We start from the raw sequence: 21,841 nt of genomic DNA, 5'->3' as shown, positions 1-21,841 counted from the left end.
TAAAGTCGCCACTCTTCTTCCTTTGGTACGGATAATGTCATAATACCTGAAGGTCCATTAAACTTTAAGGATGTTGTTCCGTTTGGTAGGAACGTAATCTGCGCTTGTAATTTGGATAGCATATCACGTCCCAGCAATTGGACTGGACATTCAGGCATGTAAAGGAATTGATGTTTTACTACGTGGCCTCCCAATGTACAGAGTCGACTTTTAAGAACCGGTTTTGCAGCACTTCTTCCAGTTGCTCCTATTACAGTAATAGTTCTTCCAGATGGAGGAGCAACTAGATTAGTCACCACCGAATGTTCAGCACCAGTGTCGATCATGAACGCACTCCTTTTTCCCCCTATTGATACATCGACCATAGGCTCCGCTCGACCAAGGGGGATGGAGCCCGGTCGGTATCAATAGTCCTCCATGACCGTGTCAGCCAATCCTACAAAGTCCCTACCTTCTCTATCGCGGGACCTTTGCGCTGCTGGATAGTACCTGTCTTCTCTTACACTTCCTCTATTCCCATTACTTCCTCTATTACCACTACTCCCTCCGGGGCCTCCTCTACCTCTCGCTCTGCCTCTAAAGTTTCCATAACCTGCCCTGGGTGGGTCTCTCTCGTACTGCTCTCTTTGCGGACACTCGCTTCTCCAATGCCCTTCTTCTCTGCAATACGCGCACTGATTCCTACTCAAGGGCTCCCTATTCCACCTACTGTCGCCTCTATCTGGGCCCCGTCTATCTACGCCTGCGATCGCTACCGCTAGCATATCAGCCTTTTTACGCATCTTGCGCTCTTCCTCTTTCTTACTTTCTGACTCCCTATTTATGTACACCTTATTTGCTACCTCCATTAGTTGGGTGATGGACATTCCTGCAAACCCTTCTAACTTTTGTAGCTTGCGCTTAATATCTCCGTAAGCTTGGCTGACAAAGGCGGAGTTTACCATTCGGGAATTATCAGCGTCTTCTGGATTAAAGGGGGTATACAAGCGATATGCCTCCAATAATCGGTCATAAAAGACACTGGGCGCTTCATCACTTTTCTGAATCACCTCAACTGTCTTCGACATATTAATGGCTTTCTTCCCTCCGGCTTTCATGCCAGCAATTATAGTGTCTCTATAGGCTTTTAGTTGAACCATATCTGCGCCATTAACATTCCAGTCGGGATCGGTATTTGGATAATGTATTGCGGCCCATGCTGCTGGATTGGCTTGATTTAAAGCACGGGCTTCATCCTCTAGCGATTTAATGGCCGCTTGGTTAATCCTAGACCATTTCCTCATTATTGAACAATGTCATTAATAACTGCTGGCAATCAGCCCATGTCGGATTATGTGTCTGAACTATCGAGGTGAACAGATCGGTCATAGCTTGTGGTTTCTCAGTGTACGAGGAATTGTGGGTCTTCCAATTCAAGAGATCGGTAGTCGTGAACGGGACATATACGAAGACTGGGTCAGCATATACCATTTGACCTGCGGCATCGAGATAGGCTGACCCAGGATTCAGACGAAGAGGCATCTGGTAATGTTTGGGTCGTTTGGTACCGGTCAGTTGTCGGGTTAGTATAGGGCTACGTGGAGGTGCGTCGGTTAGAGGTTCCGGTCGGGGGGTGGTAAGACATGAGGATGTGGAAGCTTGATTTTGAATAGAATATTCCGAGCCGAGCTAGAAGAAGCTTGACCGGAAGTTTGAAGTGGCGCCAAATCAGGATAATGGGATCTAACGGGGGTTGGTTCCGGAAGGGGAGGTTTAGTACGACGGGGGGTGGATTCTGCACTGGAGGAGGAAGCGGAAGCGGATGGGGGCAATGGGGGAAGGGGTGTAGAACTTCCTGTACTCGTATCACTTCCTTCTACAGGGAAGTAAGGGGGCGGCAAAGGGATCTCGGACTCAGGGGGCGTGTCCAAAATGGGCCTAACCATAGTCCTAGTGGACAAACAAGTCCTGGCCACCATGAGGCGACATTGCTCCTCGTGGCATATCCGAATCCATCTTGGCGAGTCATTTACGGCCTGTCTCCAACAATCAATATATGGAAACTGTCCGTAAAGTTCAGGCCTACCTGATACAGCCACGTGTACACGCTGTACCAGAGTTGGATCCAAACTGCCACGTGGCGGCCATGCCGCAACCAAAGTAGGCCACTCCCTAGTGCACAAAGTGACCAAACGTACAGGGGACATTTTAACCCCAAAATCACATGTTGTAAATCCCTTTTTAAAATTCTTTACCATACAACCTAAGGGATCCAAAATCGTCGACTCCGACGCGCCCATACTTATCAATGGAGCGTCGTTGACAACGAATACTATGCACACGTTCTATTCAACAGTCACACCCGTTTCTTCCGGCAACAGCACCACGTGGTACAGTTACCAAGTGAAACGTACACAATAACACAATAAACACTCAGGGAATTCCCGTACACACACAGCTGTTACACCAGTCACTAAATAATCAATATTATGCCCTTTGGCGAAACTATACAGTCACCCAGGCTATAATTCTCTATATATGAATTACCCGTCTATAACACACTCCAGTAACATCGTCTTTTACAAATAGTAGTTACAGTACGGTTAGCATAGGTCAAAGCACAATTTAAGGTCACAATACAATTATTAGTGGTTATGGTGTTAAACATGCAATAGACGACAATGATTAGTACTTATATAGTGTCAGTAAATATACAGGGTTATGGTACCGTGCACTATAATACAGCAACACACTATTAACACTCTCGCTAGACGGCTGAGCTCGCGCTATCTAACAAGATATACACTTTACTAACAATCTTTAACACATATACAATCCCAACTAAACTATTGGCCAGTACCTTGATGGACTACCTAAAACTATCTACATCCGTTTTGGTTAGCCACACTGCCCAAGCACCACATATAGCGAACTAGAGGGCGGAATTTACAACAGAACCCTTTTAGTCTTTCTACTCTATCAATAGTCTAGTGGGTTCCAAATTTACATGCCTTCCCACTTAGCCAAGATAGGTTGAGATCTAGCAAACGATAATGTACATCAGAGTCTGCTTAGTCTCCCGGTCCCTCCGACCTAGCGAACGAATTGTACACCCTAGAACGCTAGTCTAGACAAGACACCGGTGTCCGGCTAGGGCTATTTACACCAGAACCCCGCCTGACTCCAAACCAAATCAAACGGTCTTACTAAAGAGCGTTCGATTGAGCGGTGCGCCTTCGCTCCTTCCCTCCGACAGAGGGGGAAGATTCCATACACAGATTTAAACCCCTTATGGGCCTACCGCACAATCGGTATACCCCTAGTGGGTCCGCCGTCTAAAACAGCGGTCGTCTTACCTCCTCGTTCCTGAACCTGAGTTCACACTCATCGACGGGGACACCCCAGCACTTCTTACGTAGAGGCCGATGATCTCCTGGACAACAGACCAGTGGCGCCGAGACGAAGGGAGGTCCACGCAGAAATTCAGGGGTGCAGCCGTAGAGAACGTGGGCAAAGATAGACCGTCTCACGCCTCTGCTTCTCAGCTACCGTTGAACGATGAGCTTCCCGGCCAATGCACCAAATGATACCGGAGAAACTGACGGAAGCCAAGCACAGAGAGATGGACACAGGTTTCTTCAGGAAGGAAGAGATTCTTTATTCGGTTCACCGATCGGGACTCAGAGGGACTAATGTCACCAAAATACAACAAGTTCTGAGCCCCGGACAATAGTGCAGGCTCCTTATATAGGCACATAACTCCTCCCATATTAAGCTCCACCCGCACATTCTCTTGACCAATCAATACAAATAAGAATTAAGTTCCTGCTTGACCGCATGGCTTGTCCAGCACAATGGAGGAGGGGAATACTACATCCTGTATTCTTGCACATGCTCCGTACACTACTGATCGTATCTTGCCTCGTGCAACTAACTGATCAATACGTCAGCATATGCACGTACACATGCCACGTGGTAATCTCGGCCTACTAAATTTATTTTTACCGAGATTCCACCACAGCGGCTGTACAGTTCTAATTTGCTACAGTGACATACTTATTATCTAAGCCCCAGTAGGTTTGATATTGTTTTATATTTTAAGTAAACAAACATTTTAATGTGATTTAAGTATTTGGAGAAGAAAAATAAATGTTGAAAGTGTTTTGTGGCATATCATTAACCAAATATGCTTAAATAACAAATTGCCATTAACTTTATATAGCTGAATAAATTATTTTTAGTAACTCCATAGAAGGCTAGTTCACTATCCCCTTATCAATCATGGCGGCCCTTACTTCACCTTTAAATAGATTTCAGATTCGGGCAATAAATGATGACGAAGTTCTGTAACCAATCGCAGCGAGGAAAGCGGTCCCGCATGTAGTTAACGAACCAATGAGTGGCTTGGCTGTGCGGCCACTAACCAATAGGAACAGCGCAGAGCTTCCTGCCGCGGCTCACTGGTTCGGGGCTACCATGGCGCATGTTTGATGACGTCAGTGCCTCCCCAGTGCTGTCAGTGTGGTCATGTGTGGCAGGTGACGGTGTGCTCTGGGCATGGAGGGGAAGGAAGAGCTCGGCGGGGAGGCTGCCCTACTGAAACAGCAAAGAAAAGAGAAGAAGGACCTGCAGGGTGAGAGGCCAGACTCTGTGTAATGCCTTTAGCAATGCAGTGCTACATTCTGCTGCCTGAGTATGATGGTAAAGGGAGCTCACAGCATGTGCAGCCATTATAAACACAAATAAATGGGTACTGCTGCTGTGGGAGCTCTGCTTGACAAGAGTGGTAATGTGCATGCTGTGTGTTAAAGAAGGGGGGGCTCTCTTCAAGCACTCTCCCTCAAGGTTCATCATCATCATCATTATTATTATTGGTATTTAGATAGTGCTAACTTGTTCCGCAGCGCATTACAATATTAAAGGGATTCTCCAGTGCCAGAAAAACAAACCCGTTTCCCTGGCACTAGAGAATCCTGGAGTGTTTCTCCTGCCCTCCCCCCATCCCATGTCGCTGAAGGGGTTAAAACTCCTTCAGCTACTTATCTGAATGCAGCGCCGATGTCCCTCGGTGCTGGGTCAGGCTACGCCCACGCTCCTCCCACGCCGACGTCAGGCCACGCTCGCATTAGACCCCTCCATAGGAAAGCATTATTTAATGCTTTCCTATGGGGAAAATCGGACGCTGGAGGTCTGAGAGGACGTCCAACGTCAGATAACAGACCAAAAGTCTGTTACGAATCCGGAAGGGCCTCTGTGGCTGTCTGTTAGACAGCCACAGAGGGCAGACTTAGAGCTGCAATGTAAACATTGCAGTTCTCTGGAACTGCAATGTTTTACAATGGAGCACTAGGTGCAAAAGGGTGACAGCACCCAGACCACTTCAATTAGCTGAAGTGGTCTGGGTGCCTACAATGTCCCTTATTAAAGCTTGATCTTATACTAGGGGCAGAGGGATTTGCGGGTCTGCTGAAGAACGCATGGAACCATTGTGTTGGCATTTTAACACTAAACGTAAAAGGGTTACTACAAGCATGACCACTGCAATGATTTGAGGTGGTTTTGGTGCCTGGAGTCTGTATGTGAAGCATTCCAGGGATGTAACCCCACCTCTGGCAGCGTAATTAGGCAGCTTAGAACAAAGTTCTAAAGAAGGCTGACTCCAGACAACCAAGAGCACAGACCCCTGTGCTGCTCCTGGCCTCTCCCTAATCCACTCTCCTGACTAATGGTAGTGATGTCATGAGCGGAAGTCAACGCCAAAGTGGTGAGACTTGGCCTTGAATCCCCCTGAGATAGGTCTGCTGATAAGGGAACACTTAGGAATGAAGTCTTAAAAAAATTCCCATATTTGTCTAAAAACAAATTAAGAAGAGTCAGCCTGTTGACGACTTTTGAAAAGATTTAATAATATAAAATTAGTTTAGCCCAATGGAATCCCTGCTAGACGCACAGTCATTGGTTATTCAGTAAAGTGAGAATTGCTTGGAGTCAAATTAGAAATATTCTGTCTGATATAGCCAAATTTGAAAATTCTGCCTAGTTCTGTTTTCAGTTTGGCTATGTTGGCTTTAAATTTGAAATTCTCTTTACATTCCTGGCCATTCTCACTATACAGGTTCATTTGACTAAAGTGAGAATTCAGAGTGAATTTTAAAATGTAGACCAAAGTACTCAAACTGAAAGCCTAGCTGGCTTAGAGAATTTTTCCAATTTGGTTGTTTTGGCATTACATTTTGAAATTCACTTTGAATTCTCACTTTAGTAAATAAACCTTTTAGGGAATATCTCTGTAAGCGTTTGACCCAGAATAATTAAAACTCAAATGGACCAAATTGAGACTTAAAGCTCCACTTCATCTCAATGAAGTTGTCTTGGTGCATCGGTCCTTCGTTATAACCCTGCAATGTAAAACATTGTCTAGTAAATATCTGGGTTAGATACCTGGATGTGATGTTGCGGGAGTCAGATCAAGTGGCCACAGGGACTGGATCTGTGAGTAAAGCCCTTGGTAGTTAAATAGGCTGAATAGAGATGTTCAGCATTCCTTACTTTTTTTTTTTGCTGTGAAAACAAAAGAAGGCAAAATAACGCAGTTTGGATCACTTCCAATTTTGCAACAAACTAGGAAAAAAATTACTTCTTGACCCCAGAATGACTGTCAGATTTATCCTTGGATCAAGAAGCTAATACCCTACAGTTGAAAAATTATATCATTGAATATTTTGTTTTTGCAAGTATGCGTCTAGTTGCTATAAATCACATACAAGGTGAGAGCTATTTAATGCATCTAGTTGCTGTTTAAATATCTGCACAGACTCTGATAAAACCACTTCTTCAAGGAGAGAATTCCACATCCTTATTGAAACCTTTCCTTTACCTTAGACTAAATCTTATAATTTTATTTTTTATATATTAATAATTAGACTAGATTAATCATTGTCAGTGGTATGTTCTAAGGTGCTATGCATTCATCACTCTTTCTTTCTTCTCAATACACAATTTTTAGATTAAATCTCCAAAACCTGGCCAAGAGTCCTTTAAAAATTAAAAAATAATTGGAAACCTAATGGTCACTCTAATACATAACTTTTCAAATAAATAAGTCCGGCTAAGGCAAACTTTTTTGGTAAAATTAAGGCAAACATTTGCATAAACATGTAGGGAACAACCTAATTTTTATGCTGCATGTTTTTGCACGCTGAAATCATATGCACCATAAGCCTGCCTCTTGTATTTAATTTTTTTTTAATCTTTAGTATTTGATATTAATCCTGATATACTAGAACAGCATTTGAAGTAGTTGCTGCTCCATTAGATGTTGTTTTATATCTATTTACATATAGCAAAAATCCAGTGCATGAAAAACTCTGTACCTAAAAATGACAAAAAACGAAGGAAGCAGTTGACGGAAGATATTGCTAAGCTGGAGTCTGAAATGGATGAGAGACACAAACAAGAACTAGAAGCACTGGCTAAAAATGAACCTGAACAAGCACCAGTATGTATTTCCATAATGATTTTGGGGAGGGGACCACTGTTAGATGGAGTTGGCCATTTTTGCGCTTAGTAAAGGTGGAAGTATCCTCCTGTATGTTGGTAGTTTAAAGTGCCTTTTAAAACCGAAGTCTCGCTAATTGTGGTGAGAGAAGGCCATCGATGGTCCCCTTACAAGTAAGGGACCCTGCAATAGAGCCACATTAGTGCTAGAGGCATCTGGTTGCTGTGACAACTATGCTGTGTGATATGGCCAACCTACACTGACATACCGCTCGGTAGCAAGTGGTGTCCTTTACCTCCACTTTTTTTTTTTTTCCTCCCTCTTTCCCTTGGGGGAATTGATTGATTTCTTGTGGTTAAAGGGACTCTCCAGTGCCAGGAAAACAAACCGTTTTCCTGGCACTGCAGGTCGCCTGTCCCTCCCACCCCCATCCCATGTCGCTGAAGGGGAGTTTTATGTGTAATTTAACAGTATGTAGATTTGCAGGCATGCATGTGTTTTTTTTTTATTTTTTTATATATACATTTATTTGTTGTTTTCTTTTCAGGTGGACAATGTTGTTAATGGTGTCTCAAATTTAGACCTGGATTCAGGGCCCCTTCTTGTACAGCAACCACGTGTGTCAAAGGCCCAGAAGAGGAGGGTAGGCTTCCGTTACTTGCTTATTATATTTATTGTCTGCCTTTAAACTATTCTTCTATCATCTGATATATAAAAACCCATTGAACTCCGGTAGACAGCACATCTTTTTAAGTTCTCCAAAATCTCATTGTAGGTATTATTTTTGTTGTGATTCTTTTGGGCTTGTGGCCACGCACAGTCATTTTGCTGAATATTCAAACAGTTAAGTATGAAACACATAGTTTCTGTAAACTGCGTATATGAAAAAAATTAATTACAGAAATTGAAAAGAATAAAGATGATTGGGTAACCCTTTGTACCCCATCACACAGCCTGTTTCTCTATTACAGATCAGAAATGTGAATTATTTCTTGTGAATCTTATTTCTGCTTAACTCAATTATTAATTGTGTGTTTCCACTTCTGCGCAAAAGACCTTGGGTTTGAAACTTTTCTTCAGATTTTTAGAAACTGTAAGCTATTTTTTTTTTTTTTTTAATTGAATTCTTTATTTTTGTTGTGCGGAAGTTTATAACATTCGCATGTGTGGTACCCCAAAGACAATCCTCTAGCACAATAAAACAGTTGAACACATAGGTACATGGTAGGTCAGGCACATTTTCGTATGGTTAGTAACATAAATCATTCAAGAGGCATATAATATAGACATGAGCAAAACATAAAACAAAGGTAAGAGCAAATTTGGGCTGTATTTTAAAGGAACACTATAGTCACCTAAATTACTTTAGCTAAATAAAGCAGTTTTAGTGTATAGATCATTCTCCTGCAATTTCACTGCTCAATTCACTGCCATTTAGCAGTTAAATCACTTTGTTTCTGTTTATGCAGCCCTAACCACTACCTCCCCTGGCTATGATTGACAGAGCCTGCATGAAAAAAAAACTGGTTTCACTTTCAAACAGATGTAATTTACCTTAAATAATTGTATCTCAATCTCTAAATTGAACTTTAATCACATACAGGAGGCTCTTGCAGGGTCTAGCAAGCTATTAACATAGCAGGGGATAAGAAAATCTTAATTAAACAGAACTTGCAATAAAGAAAGCCTAAATAGGGCTCTCTTTACAGGAAGTGTTTATGGAAGGCTGTGCAAGTCACATGCAGGGAGGTGTGACTAGGGTTCATAAACAAAGGGATTTAACTCCTAAATGGCAGAGGATTGAGCAGTGAGGCTGCAGGGGCATGTTCTATACACCAAAACTGCTTCATTAAGCTAAAGTTGTTCAGGTGACTATAGTGTCCCTTTTAGATAAATGCACGTTTTGTCACATTGCTAGGCCCGAGTATATAGTTGTTTATTCTAAGCTTTAGAAACTGTAAGCTATTTAATGTAGATGTTTGGTATATAAAACAAGTAAACAAGGAGATGGATATAAAACCAGGCTTTTATTATACTGCATTATTTGTCTTTGTTGCTTTTGATCTTGAGAAGCATGGATAAAATCATTACAGGAAGTTAGAGGTTCAAGTACCAAAACCACTACAACTAAATCAAGTGAATTTGTTGCAAGGAGACTATCGCCTAATCGTCTCTTTGAAAAAATGCTTTATTTTCTGTGAAAACGCAGGATTTACATTAATCCATAGGAACGCCTCAATTGCCTGTCTTTTAACCACTGAAGTTGCTTCTTCCTTACAGCCCTGCAAAATGTTCAGCTCTCATGCTATTCATATGGTTGCATTACTATAATGAATGTCTGTTTATGAAGAGATTCTAATTGGTGGTGATTGCTGTGCATGCACTGTAAAGCCCCCATTGCTTCTCTGTTGAAAACATTTGATTGTCTGGGCTGAGATTGGTAGGGATGATGTTCCCATAAATAACAGTTACATGTCATATAAGCAAAACAGCACATTCTTGTTTCAAAGCTAAATGTACATTTGATAACTGTAATAGTGGTCACCAAACCCAGCATTTATAAGCAAAAGTAAATCTTATTTTAAAACAAAGAAAAATAGATACCCAGAGCATGGACACACTGTATTGTTTGTTTTTTACCCAGACTTAATAACCCATGGGGGCTTTTGATGCTGATAATGCAACCATTGTACTACTTATCTATGTCAGAATTTTAGGCTTTTATTTGTTTAAAAGAAGGGAAATGATATATAAAACTGTGCAATTCCTCATACCACTGTTCAATTTAAGTACATGCTCAATACTGCTTATAAACCAAAAATGTGCTCGTTCTATCGTGTACTTCTATGTTTAACTGTTTTAATGCGCTGGAGGATTGCCTCTGGGGTACCTCACAAGTGAATGTTATAGGCTTATGCACAACAAAAATAAAATAATTAAAAAAAAAGGGAAATGGTTAGAGTTTTCTGAGTGATGAGTACATGCCCCTACATACTCTTCATCACTGCCCATTAATTATGTTAACATTGAATTCCATTAATTGTAATATAATCCAGTGATTAAGGGGTTATTTTGGTAGCAGTACAGGGAATGTACTCCAGACACTAGTTTCTAAGTCTCTGCTTCAGTCACAGTAATTGAGAGTAAGACATGGAATAGCTCCGTTATGAAGGGGTTAGTATTCTTAAATGTTTAAATACTAAATAAATATATATATATATATATATATATATATATATATATATATATATATATATATATTATCATTATTATTATTTTATTTTTTTCTTGTGCATAGCACAATACTATTTATTTTTGTATTTTTAAGAGGTTGAGAATGTAGCCACATTTATTTGTAAGCGTCCCTTTCATCCTTTGAGAAGACACTTTGAGCGCTTTAAATTAAATAAATCCTTTGGTCAAGGAGATATGCAACGTTGTTTGCATGCCGGGATCTCAAATCCATAATGTGCTGACAGTCACTCGTCCTCCAGTGACGTTGTTTTTTTTGTTCTGTTTTTTTTACTGTCCCAGCACTGCATTAATCATGAAAGGGTTATGCATAATCCAGTGTGTCCTCTTACTAAGCAAGCCTGACATGTGACTTATTGAATTTAAATTTCTAATACTGTAGGAAAAAAAGGCTGCCTTAGAAAAAGAAAGGGATGAACGCATAGCAGAGGCAGAAATAGAGAATTTATCTGGAGCCAGGCACCTTGAAAATCAAACCCTTACCCACAGCTTGGCAGAAAGACAGCTGCAGATTAAACAGATCCCATCTGATGGTCACTGCATGTACAGAGCTATTGAACACCAGCTGAAGGAGCAAGATAATGGTCTGACACTTTCAAATCTCAGAAGCCAAACTGCAGATTATATGAGAAACCATGCTGATGATTTCCTTCCTTTCCTTACAAATTCCAGTACAAACGAAATGTTCTCAGAGGGTAAGTTATTTCTGTTTAAATATTCTGCAATATTCTTCTGTTAAATGTTTTTTTTGTTTTTGTTTTTTTTACTTATGTCATGAAGAGTTGGCTAAAACCCTACAGACTGTATAGCTACATGGTTTTTTGTCTCTTCTGATATGGGACTGTTGGCTGATGTTGACATTTTCTCTGAAAGTATTAAATATGGTTGTAAATGAAAACTTCCTAAAATGTTTTGTATGACTATATATAATTGTTAGTATGTCACTGGAATTGCGAGCTTTACCTGTCATGGGAGGGCTGACAACTTTGAACTTGGAGAGCAACTTCAAATGAATGGATTTTTTTGTGCACGATACTCTTGGGTGTCCTTGTCACATGAAGAGAGAAATCTATAGGATTTTTTTTTTTGTGTGTTTTAAATGGGGGCTTCTGAGTAAAGGGATTTAGGGGTGATTATTTCTGATGACTTAAAGGTAGGCAGACAATGTAATAGAGGAGCAGGACATGCTAGCAGAATGCTTGGTTGTATAGGGAGAGGTATTAGCAATAGAAAGAGGGAAGTGCTCATGCCATTATACAGAACACTGGTGAGACCTCACTTGGAGTATTGTACGCAGTACTGGAGACCGTATCTTCAGAAGGATAGTCATACCTTAGAGAGAGTTCAGAGAAGGTTTACTAAACTGGTTCATGGATTGCAGAATAAAACTTACAAGGAAAGGTTAAAGGATCTTAACATGTATAGCTTGGAGGAAAGACGAGACAGGGGGGATATGATAGAAACATTTAAATACATAAAGGGAATCAACACAGTAAAGGAGGAGACTATATTTAAAAGAAGAAAAACTACCACAACAAGAGGACATAGTCTTAAATAGGAGGGACAAAGGTTTAAAAATAATATCAGGAAGTATTACTTTACTGAGAGGGTAGTGGATGCATGGAATCGCCTTCCAGCTGAAGTGGTAGAGGTTAACACAGTAAAGGAGTTTAAGCATGCGTGGGATAGGCATAAGGCTATCCTAACTATAAGATAAGGCCAGGGACTAATGCAAGTAATTAGAAAATTGGGCAGACTAGATGGGCCGAATGGTTCTTATCTGCCGTCACATTCTTTGTTTCTATGTTTCTTCTGGAGTTGAGAGGGGGTGACCTAATTTTATCACTGCAACAATAATAAATGTAATCTGTGCAGTATTATACAGCATGTGACAAAACTCTGTATTTTATTATCCCAGTTAATTCCCCTGTGCTTGGTAGACCAATCTACCGAACACCGACCACCCCTTGGCTTATTAAACTTAAAAGAAACCACAGACTTAAGTGCTCTCTTTCGCACGAACGCAGGCAGTGGGACTTCGTCAGCGAGTGTCTGGAATTATAAGTCGGACTCTCGACCTCGCGAACACTGGTGATTTTATACGAACGCCTGCTTTTTCCCCCGACAAGACAGGAGAGCACTGTTCGGTAGGATTATTTGCAGGAACTAGGCGAACAATCGCTACATATGAGCCCTGGGAACTGTTAGACATTTCATTTGTTTCTGACTGACTGCTACCACTATTTCTCTGGAACTAATTTGGGAAGACTCCACGTGTGCGGTCGGTCAAAACTTTACCCCAGGTGGCGATTTGGCTGTGTTTTGTGGGAGCTGAACACTCCAGGAGCTGGAGCTGAACATTCCAGATCCAGGCTATCCGGGAACGATATGCTTGTGGAGGTTCAGGTATATGTTATGTGTATTTAATATTTTATGTTTTATACTTTGTAACTAGTGCTTGGGAGATAATTAGTTTAGGTACACTAAATTATCTCCCAGACACAGAGACTCCAGGGCGTGTTGTAGGAGTGTTTTGGGCATGTTTTACCATGTCTTTGCGTAAGACCCCATGCTGGGGGTCTGTGTATAAGAGTGGGCTATTTGGTCAGAATAAAACATTAGTTGTTCAATCAAGTCTTGACTGATGTTTTGGTATGCGAACCGATTGATTTTGCCCACGACCTTAGGATTTCAGGAGAGAACGAATCAGCGTACTATGCGAACGGGCTATAATCACTTAAGCCTCTAGCATTTCGGGAGTATACGAACGAATGGAGTATACGAAATACAAGGAGTTTGTTACAGAGCATTCACAGAGATGTTACACAATTCCATTGTTATTTTGAAGAATGTAATGTCACTGTCTCCTTTCAGACTGCAGTCATTTGTAAACGCCTCATAGTCTGGCAGCCTGGTCTACCCCAAATACGGCAATTCACAGTGGAATATGCCAGTGGATCAGTCAAAGCATATCAATCCTTGTTATTTCAGACCACACCCCTTGTCCAAAATTACATTATGCTGGGCTACACAATTCTTTCCTAGATCCTCATTTGTGTTGTGCCAACTGAACCACCAATGTGTGTGTGTGTGTGTGTGTGTGTGTGTGTATATATATATATATATATATATATATATATATATATATATATATATATATATATATATATATATATATATATATATATATATATATATATATATAAATAAATAAAAAATATGTGGGTGTGTAAGTGCTAAGTAGAGCTTCAAAAATGTTTAATTGCAGTGCTAACATTGAATAGCGTAAACGTGTGTTTTTTATATATTGACCGTAAGTATTTGCTTTCATAATATACATTTTTTTTTTTGTCTTACACAGAAGAGTTTGAGAAATACTGCAACGAGATTGCAAGCACACCAGCATGGGGTGGACAGTTAGAGGTATGGTATGTTTTGAGTTGTTAGATGTAGATATTTATAACTTTAAGTTAACACTAAAAAATGTAGTAGTGAGATTTTTTTTTTTAATGAATAGAATATTTCATAAAAAAGGATAAATTGAGATTTCTCCAATATTTGAAGTATGCCCTGGAATAATTGTAAACGCACTGTTACACAAGCAATAACATATATAATAAAACTGTAAATAAACAAGAAGCCAGTTTTTTTTTTTCTCACCAATGTTAGTTTGTGCATTTCCCATATAAACAATTGCATAAATAAAAGATGTTACATCTAAATAAAAGCACTGTATAACCTTCATACTTGGTCTTTTTTTTCCAAGATGGTATGTTTTTTGATAAAATCTAGGAAAATTAAATGTAAAAACCAGGCAGACAGTGTATTTTTTTAAAACATTTTTAACTACATATTTCAAAGAAAGGCTCTATTTTCATTGACTAGTATACGTTAGTTTAAAAAGGAACTGCCCCGTACTTAGAAATTACAACACTGAATACAACCTTCTCCTGCTGACCTTTTTTTCATGTGATTTTTTTTAAACTTTTTTTTAAAACCTTTTTATTAAATATCTAGCAAATGATGGCATTATACAGTTCACGCACGTCAGAGCCAGTATGCTTTCTCTATTCTGATAGCTAGGTGAATAGGAAAATAAAGATAAGTTTAAAATGTCTGGGAAGTGTCAGCAGTGTCAAGTAGTTTTTGATTGATTGCAGTTGAATGCCCAATAAAATGTGATCTTCCAGGTTAGACCGTGATGCATGTTTCAGTTGGCAGAGCTACTACTTTAATTCATATTGTTACACAAACATTACTATTCTCTGATAATTTTTTATTTTTTTTTAAATCTTTTTTTAATATCTTTAGCAAGTATTTCACACCAATTTGGCTCTTGATGTTTACATTATTGTTTAATGTTGTCTTTAAACTTCAAAATAGTACAAAAGGGGGAAAAAATATAATCACTTTTCAATTTATTTTTTTATTTTGTTTAGAATGAATCTTGATGTCATTGTAAAACTGCTGTTTTCTTTTTCTGTGATTAATAGCTCCGAGCACTGTCACATGTCCTGAAAACCCCTATAGAAGTCATCCAGGCCGGGTCCCCTCCAATTGTCATTGGGGAGGAGTATTCAAGCAAACAAATAACACTAGTGTAAGTTATTTTATTTACAGTTCTAATATAAAAATGTACGGCCATCACGTTATTGGGGTTTGTTCTTCCCAGTCACTGGCTTATGAGTATATTTGACTGGTAACAGTAAATATCTTTCAGACTCTGTTCAGATTCACTTCGATCATGCATATTCTCAATTCATTTCCAAGTACAGTGACTGCACTTTTAAACCTTTGATGCAATATTTTAAAGGAACACTATAGGGTCACACAAATGTATTCCTGACCCTATAGTGTTAAAAACCACTATGTACGGGCTCAAGGGCCCTCCATCTGTCTGGATCTTACAGGGCATCGGCTGATCAGACTGTCGAATCCGGGACTATACTCCTGCCTCAGTCTCACCCCTTCATGTCCTCACCTGGCAGGCAATAACTGTGGTCCCACCGCTCCTCTCACACATTCAGCAGTACCTTCTGAATATTCTGATATTAAGCCCATGAGACTACAAGGCTATGCTAGTATTAATAGGCTCTTATGAGTAGCTTAGCCAGATAAATCTAGTCAATTGCATATCTACTACATTTCATATTGCTCAGAATGAGACCTAAGTACCGTATATACTCGAGTATAAGCCGAGTTTTTCAGCCCATTTTTTGGGCTGAAAAACCCCAACTCGGCTTATACTCGAGTCAAGGTCTGTATTATGGCAATTTGCATTGCCATAATACAGACCGGGGGAGAGGGGGGCTGGCAGAGCTGTACTTACCTGTTCTGCAGCTCCTGTCAGCTCTCTCCTCCTCCGCGCCGTCCGTTCAGCACCTCGGTCAGCTCCCAGTGTAAGTCTCGCGAGAGCCGCGGCTCTCGCGAGACTTACAGTGTGAGCTGACAGAGGGAGCTGCACGGACGGCGCAGAGGAGGAGAGAGCTGACAGGAGCTGCAGAACAGGTAAGTACAGCTCTGCCAGCCCCCCTCTCCCCCCCACTGAACTGCCACTGGACCACCAGGGAAGGAGAGCCCCCCTCCCTGCCATGTATCAAGCAGGGAGGGGGGACGGAAAATAAATAAAATAAGAAATAATAATAATAAAAAATAATTAAAAAAAAAGGGGGTATAAGGACCACTGTGGGAGGGGGGGGGGTACAAGGACCACTATGGGAGGGAGGGGGTGGGATAAGGACCACTATGGGAGGGAGGGGGGGTATAAGGACCGCTATGGGAGGGAGGGGGGGATAAGGACCACTATTGGAGGGAGGGGGTGGGATAAGGACCGCTATGGGAGGGAGGGGGGTATAAGGACCGCTATGGGAGGGAGGGGGGGGATAAGGACCACTATGGGAGGGAGGGGGGGGGGGGTAAGGACCACTATGGGAGGGAGGGGGGGATAAGGACCACTATGGGAGGGAGGGGGGGATAAGGACCACTATGGGAGGGAGGGGGGGATAAGGACCACTATGGGAGGGAAGGGGGGGATAAGGACCACTATGGGAGGGAGGGGGGGGATAAGGACCACTATGGGAGGGAGGGGGGGGATAAGGACCACTATACCACTATGGAAGGGAGGGGGGGATAAGGACCACTATCGGAGGGAGGGGGGTGGGATAAGGACCACTATCGGAGGGAGGGGGGTGGGATAAGGACCACTATGGGAGGGAGGGGGGTGGGATAAGGACCACTATGGGAGGGAGGGGGGGAGAAAAGGAACACTATGGGAGGGAGGGGGGGATAAGGACCACTATGGGAGGAAGGGAGGGGGGGGGATAAGGACCACTATGGGAGGGAGGGGGATAAGGACCACTATGGGAGGGAGGGGGGGGATAAGGACCACTAGGGGAGGGAGTGGGGATAAGGACCACTAGGGGAGGGGAGGGGGAAGTAAGGACCACTAGGGGAGGGGTGAGTCAGGACCACTGGGGGAGGGGGGTGAAGGAACACGGGGGTGGGGAGGTAAGGACCACTGAGGGAGGAGGAGGGGAGGTCAGGACATATGGGGGGGGGGCAAATATCCTTGCACCGGCCCTGCACACACTGCATTCATACACTGCATTCATACACACACTGCACTCATACACACACACTGCACTCATACACACACACTGCACTCACACACACTGCATTCATACACACACACACTGCATTCATACACACACGCTGCACTCATACACACACACGCTGCACTCATACACACACACGCTGCACTCATACACACACACGCTGCACTCATACACACACACGCTGCACTCATACACACACACGCTGCACTCATACACACACGCTGCACTCATACACACACACGCTGCACTCATACACACACACACGCTGCACTCATACACACACGCTGCACTCATACGCACACGCTGCACTCATACGCACACACGCTGCACTCATACGCACACACGCTGCACTCATACGCACACACGCTGCACTCATACGCACACACTGCATTCATTATACAAACACTCTGTAAATAAATATTCAATTAATATATTTTTTTTAGGATCTAATTTTATTTAGAAATTTACCAGTAGCTGCTGCATTTCCCACCCTAGTCTTATACTCGAGTCAATAAGTTTTCCCAGTTTTTTGGGGAAAAATTAGGGGCCTCGGCTTATATTCGGGTCGGCTTATACTCGAGTATATACGGTAACTAAACAAGCTCTAGCCTGTTCACTGTGCTCCCTCATCCAGTTTATATGCTTTATAGGCACTATTATTTATTTATTTATTTATTATTGCCATTTATATAGCGCCAACAGATTCCGTAGCGCTTTACAATATTATGAGAGGGGGATTTAACTATAAATAGGACAGTTACAAATAAACTTACAGGAACAATAGGTTGAAGAGGACCCTGCTCAAACGAGCTTACATTCTATAGGAGGTGGGGTGTAAAACACATTAGGACAGGAATTTACAATCAAATAAGGTGGGCTGCCCTTTTGGAGAGGGCAAGAGACAGGTATGTGAGGTAAGGGTTAGTCTATTAAAATCAAAGCCTCTACCATAGTCTATATATGTCATTTCTTGGCTCACCTACTACGTTTAATCCACGTTACCAAGCATGCCATTGGTTTAAAGGCAAAGTTTATGTTCCTTATTTCTGTACTCAATCATAACGATATATATTTAATGTTTTAGCAAGCTATGAATGTGATGGTATAGCCTATCACATAACTAAACACTTTGTGACTCATCTTCTTAGAACGTGACCTCATTACCTACTAAAATCTAAATTGTGCAAAGCCAAATGTATACCCCATCGTAACTATTCTTTTTAATAATGCATCGTTACGGATTTATAATTTCAAGGGCAACTAGATCTGTCACATCTAGTAATCTAGACATAAGCATCCCCGCCCAAGCATTACCTACCTTACCTGAGTTACATATGTTATACTACAGCTCAACAGTCAGGAGATACCAGAGTGTGAATAATCATACCAAACTGCATATTACTTATAAAATTGTGCATGCATCAACATACCCCATTCTGTTTTCAAATGTTTATGAAAAAGCATGAGGATTGCCTTTGGGGTACCCCTTGCGTGTTGTCATCTCATCTGCACAGCAAAAATAAAGAATAAAAAAACAAAAAAACACTATGTAGCCTGCTTGGCTGACATCATCAGAAGTGGTGTTCTGAGCCAATCACAATACTTTCACATAGGAAAACATTGGATTGGCTGAGCTTTTCAACGAGTCAGATCAGGGGCAGAGGCGGCACAAACCAAATGCAGCCCTGGCCAATCAGCTTCTCCTCACATTTAATCAATGCATCTCTATGAGGAAAGTTCAGTGCCTCCATGTAGAAGGTGGAAACACTGAATGGCAGTCACACTGTGCAGCACTGCCCCAGGAATCACATCTGGCAGCCATCTAAGGATTGGCCAGTGGCAGTATCCCTAGGCTGTAATGTAAACACTGCATTTTCTCTGAAAAGACAGTGTTTACTGCAAAAAGCCTGAAGGGACTGATTATACTCACCAGAACAAATACAATAAGCTGTAGTTGTTCTTTTGACTATAAATTTCTAAATTGGCAAACTGACTGCAGCTCAGTATTTGAAGGGACATCTTTTAAATACTGAGCTGCAGTCAGTTTGCTAATATGGAAACTTATCAAGGCAAAACCAGTTCTATATTGGGTCTAACATGCTAAATGGTTTACATTTATATTGGTTTCCATGATAATTACTTCTTATTTAGCATTTTGTCACAAAATAGTGCCTTTTTTTTTTTTTTGCCATGATAAATCTCTCCCCAAAGTGTCCACTGAGTGCATATTATGATTAGTAGTAGTAGTGGTTGTGGTGGTGCTAGTAATATTCTCATTAGCTGCATTTACTTAACAGCAACATATTCCACAGTGCTTTACTATTCTACAAAAAATTGGATATATAGAGGTGAAGAAGGCCCCACTCAAACCAGCTTACAATCTGAGGATTTTGGGGTAGATTGAATTATTTTGGTAAGTGTCTTGTCCAAGAACACTTACTGGTGAGGTGGTCTGGCTGGGTTTCAAAGTTCTACCATATTATTAAAAAAACAACAACTTTACCTTCACTATGTGTATGTTTGTAACTTCTTTTTATTTTTCCTTTCCAGATATATGCGCCATGCTTATGGATTGGGAGAACATTATAATTCGGTTGAACCACTAATGGTCACATCTTCAGATGATGGCTAATTTTAAGAGCTCAGTTTCTGAACGGACACTCTGATCAAGCCAAATTAAGGATTCATTCAAGGAAGGGATTGTGCCCATCCTTTCATGTTTTTTGATATTATGATCATGACTCTGAGGAGGTCAAGATGCAAACATGTCCATGTTTAAAGGGAATAATGTTCATGCTTATATTAAGTACATGTTAAATGTGCAGTCAAATATAAATGCGTTGTCTTTTTTTTAAACTTATTTTTAAAGTCATGAAACTGTAGATTTATGTAATTCGTTCCTCTAAAAGTATGTGTTAATCATAAAAGGAGAACATGAGTGTACTGCTCACTTTTAAAGCGGCACTGTCATCGTCTGGGGACTTTGCAGAATTCGCAAAGACCTCGATAGTGACATTGCTTCGAGGGGGACAGATAAAGGTTGAGTTCTACTTATCTGAACCTGTCCATCGCAGGCATCGCCATCTTCCCCTGGCAGGTCCTCTTCAGTTAAGTGCCAGGAGCCAATGTCACTGCTGAACTCTTGTGCATGCACAAGAGTACAGCAATGAGGTCTCGCAGGATCCTCCCTAGATTGAGCCTAATCCCTGTAGCCATCACATTTGACGGCTAGTGGGATTGACACTTCTACACAGTGGTAGCTCCCCCCAGTGTCTAGAGGTGTCCAGTGGAGGAAATATACATTGTTCCTACTTTGTCTCACTATATCTCTTGACTTGGTTGGAATTTCAGTGGAATGTTAACACAATCATAATTAGTTATAAAGATTCTATCTTTATGAAATACATATTTTTAATACTTCTATTTCGGGGATGGGGTGACCATACAACTTTTTTATTCTAGAATCACTGAAGGACAGTTTGCCACTATTCAAGAGATTTGTTTGGGGTGATGGTATCTAGAAATACAGTCTGAAATATGAGAATTACATTGCTATTAAAATAAGTATGCTTAATAGTTTGTTAAAGTGGAAGTAGAACGTTAACATTTTAATTTACATTTTGTTCCCCATGAAAAGGTTTTACTTTCTTCTCTTTAAATTGACTCATTCAAGTTCCTTACGGTATTGTCCTAGTTATACTTGCTTTGCTGGGCATACACGTTCCCTTAAAGGGAAACTCCAGTGCCAGGAAAATGATCAGTTTTCCTGGCACTGGATGGTCCCTCTCCCTCCCACCCACCAATCCACAGTTACTGAGGGGGTGAAAACCGCTTCAGTGACTTACATGAGGCAGCGGCGATGTCCCTCGCTGCTGTCTCCTCCTCCGCGACGCTCCTCCCTGTGCTTCCGTCGGCCGGTGGGCGAGACTCATCCCGCCCACCGGCCAAGGAGACCTTATGCGCATGCGCGGCAATGCCGCGCATGCGCATTAGCGCTCCCCATAGGAAAGCATTGAAAACGAATTTCAATGCTTTCCTATGGGGATTTGAGCGACGCTGGAGGTCCTCACACAGTGTGAGGACGTCCAGCGACTCTCTAGCACAGGTTTCCTGTGCTATGAAGCAGGAAGTTCCCTCTAGTGGCTGTCTAGTAGACAGCCACTAGAGGTGGAGTTAACCCTGCAAGGTAATTATTGCAGTTTATTAAAAACTGCAATAATTACACTTGCAGGGTTAGGAGTAGTGGGAGTTGGCACCCAGACCACTCCAATGAGCAGAAGTGGTCTGGATGCCTGGAGTGTCCCTTTAAGTCTGGTGACCAACAGTGATATAAAAAAAATGGGTGATCTGTAACTTAATCATTCTGTTTACCCTCCATCAATAAATAACGGGACAATGCATTGTTAACTGGCTTATTGAAATCACAGATAGTTATCCAGTGAAGTGTAGGAATTCAAAGTGAATTTGTAATTTTAGGCCAAATTAACGAAAAGAAAAC

At 41.4% G+C, this 21,841-nt stretch overlaps 1 protein-coding gene across 1 annotated transcript; it reads left to right on the top strand.

The window, feature by feature from the left end:
* Positions 1 to 4,467: 4,467 nt before the first annotated feature.
* On the top strand, positions 4,468 to 21,195 carry OTUD6B (OTU deubiquitinase 6B). Its single transcript, XM_063450328.1, has 7 exons — positions 4,468 to 4,612; positions 7,323 to 7,477; positions 8,025 to 8,120; positions 11,112 to 11,424; positions 14,091 to 14,152; positions 15,223 to 15,329; positions 19,894 to 21,195. The coding sequence occupies exons 1-7, from the start codon at positions 4,537 to 4,539 to the stop codon at positions 19,973 to 19,975; spliced, it is 891 nt and encodes a 296-aa protein (XP_063306398.1). The 5' UTR covers positions 4,468 to 4,536; the 3' UTR covers positions 19,976 to 21,195.
* Positions 21,196 to 21,841: the final 646 nt, after the last annotated feature.

This window comes from Pelobates fuscus, chromosome 4 (genome assembly GCF_036172605.1).
Source record: "Pelobates fuscus isolate aPelFus1 chromosome 4, aPelFus1.pri, whole genome shotgun sequence".
In the NCBI taxonomy this organism is placed as follows: Eukaryota; Metazoa; Chordata; class Amphibia; order Anura; family Pelobatidae; genus Pelobates; species Pelobates fuscus.
This window is presented reverse-complemented; position numbering and strand designations above follow the sequence as displayed.

Bases quoted from the DNA above. Each gene is read 5' to 3' on its own strand.
- OTUD6B (XM_063450328.1), top strand. From the start codon at position 4,537: ATGGAGGGGAAGGAAGAGCTCGGCGGGGAGGCTGCCCTACTGAAACAG. The intron at 8,121-11,111 runs GTAGGCTTCCGT...CTAATACTGTAG, and splicing joins CAAAGGCCCAGAAGAGGAGG to GAAAAAAAGGCTGCCTTAGA. The intron at 14,153-15,222 runs GTATGGTATGTT...TGTGATTAATAG, and splicing joins CATGGGGTGGACAGTTAGAG to CTCCGAGCACTGTCACATGT.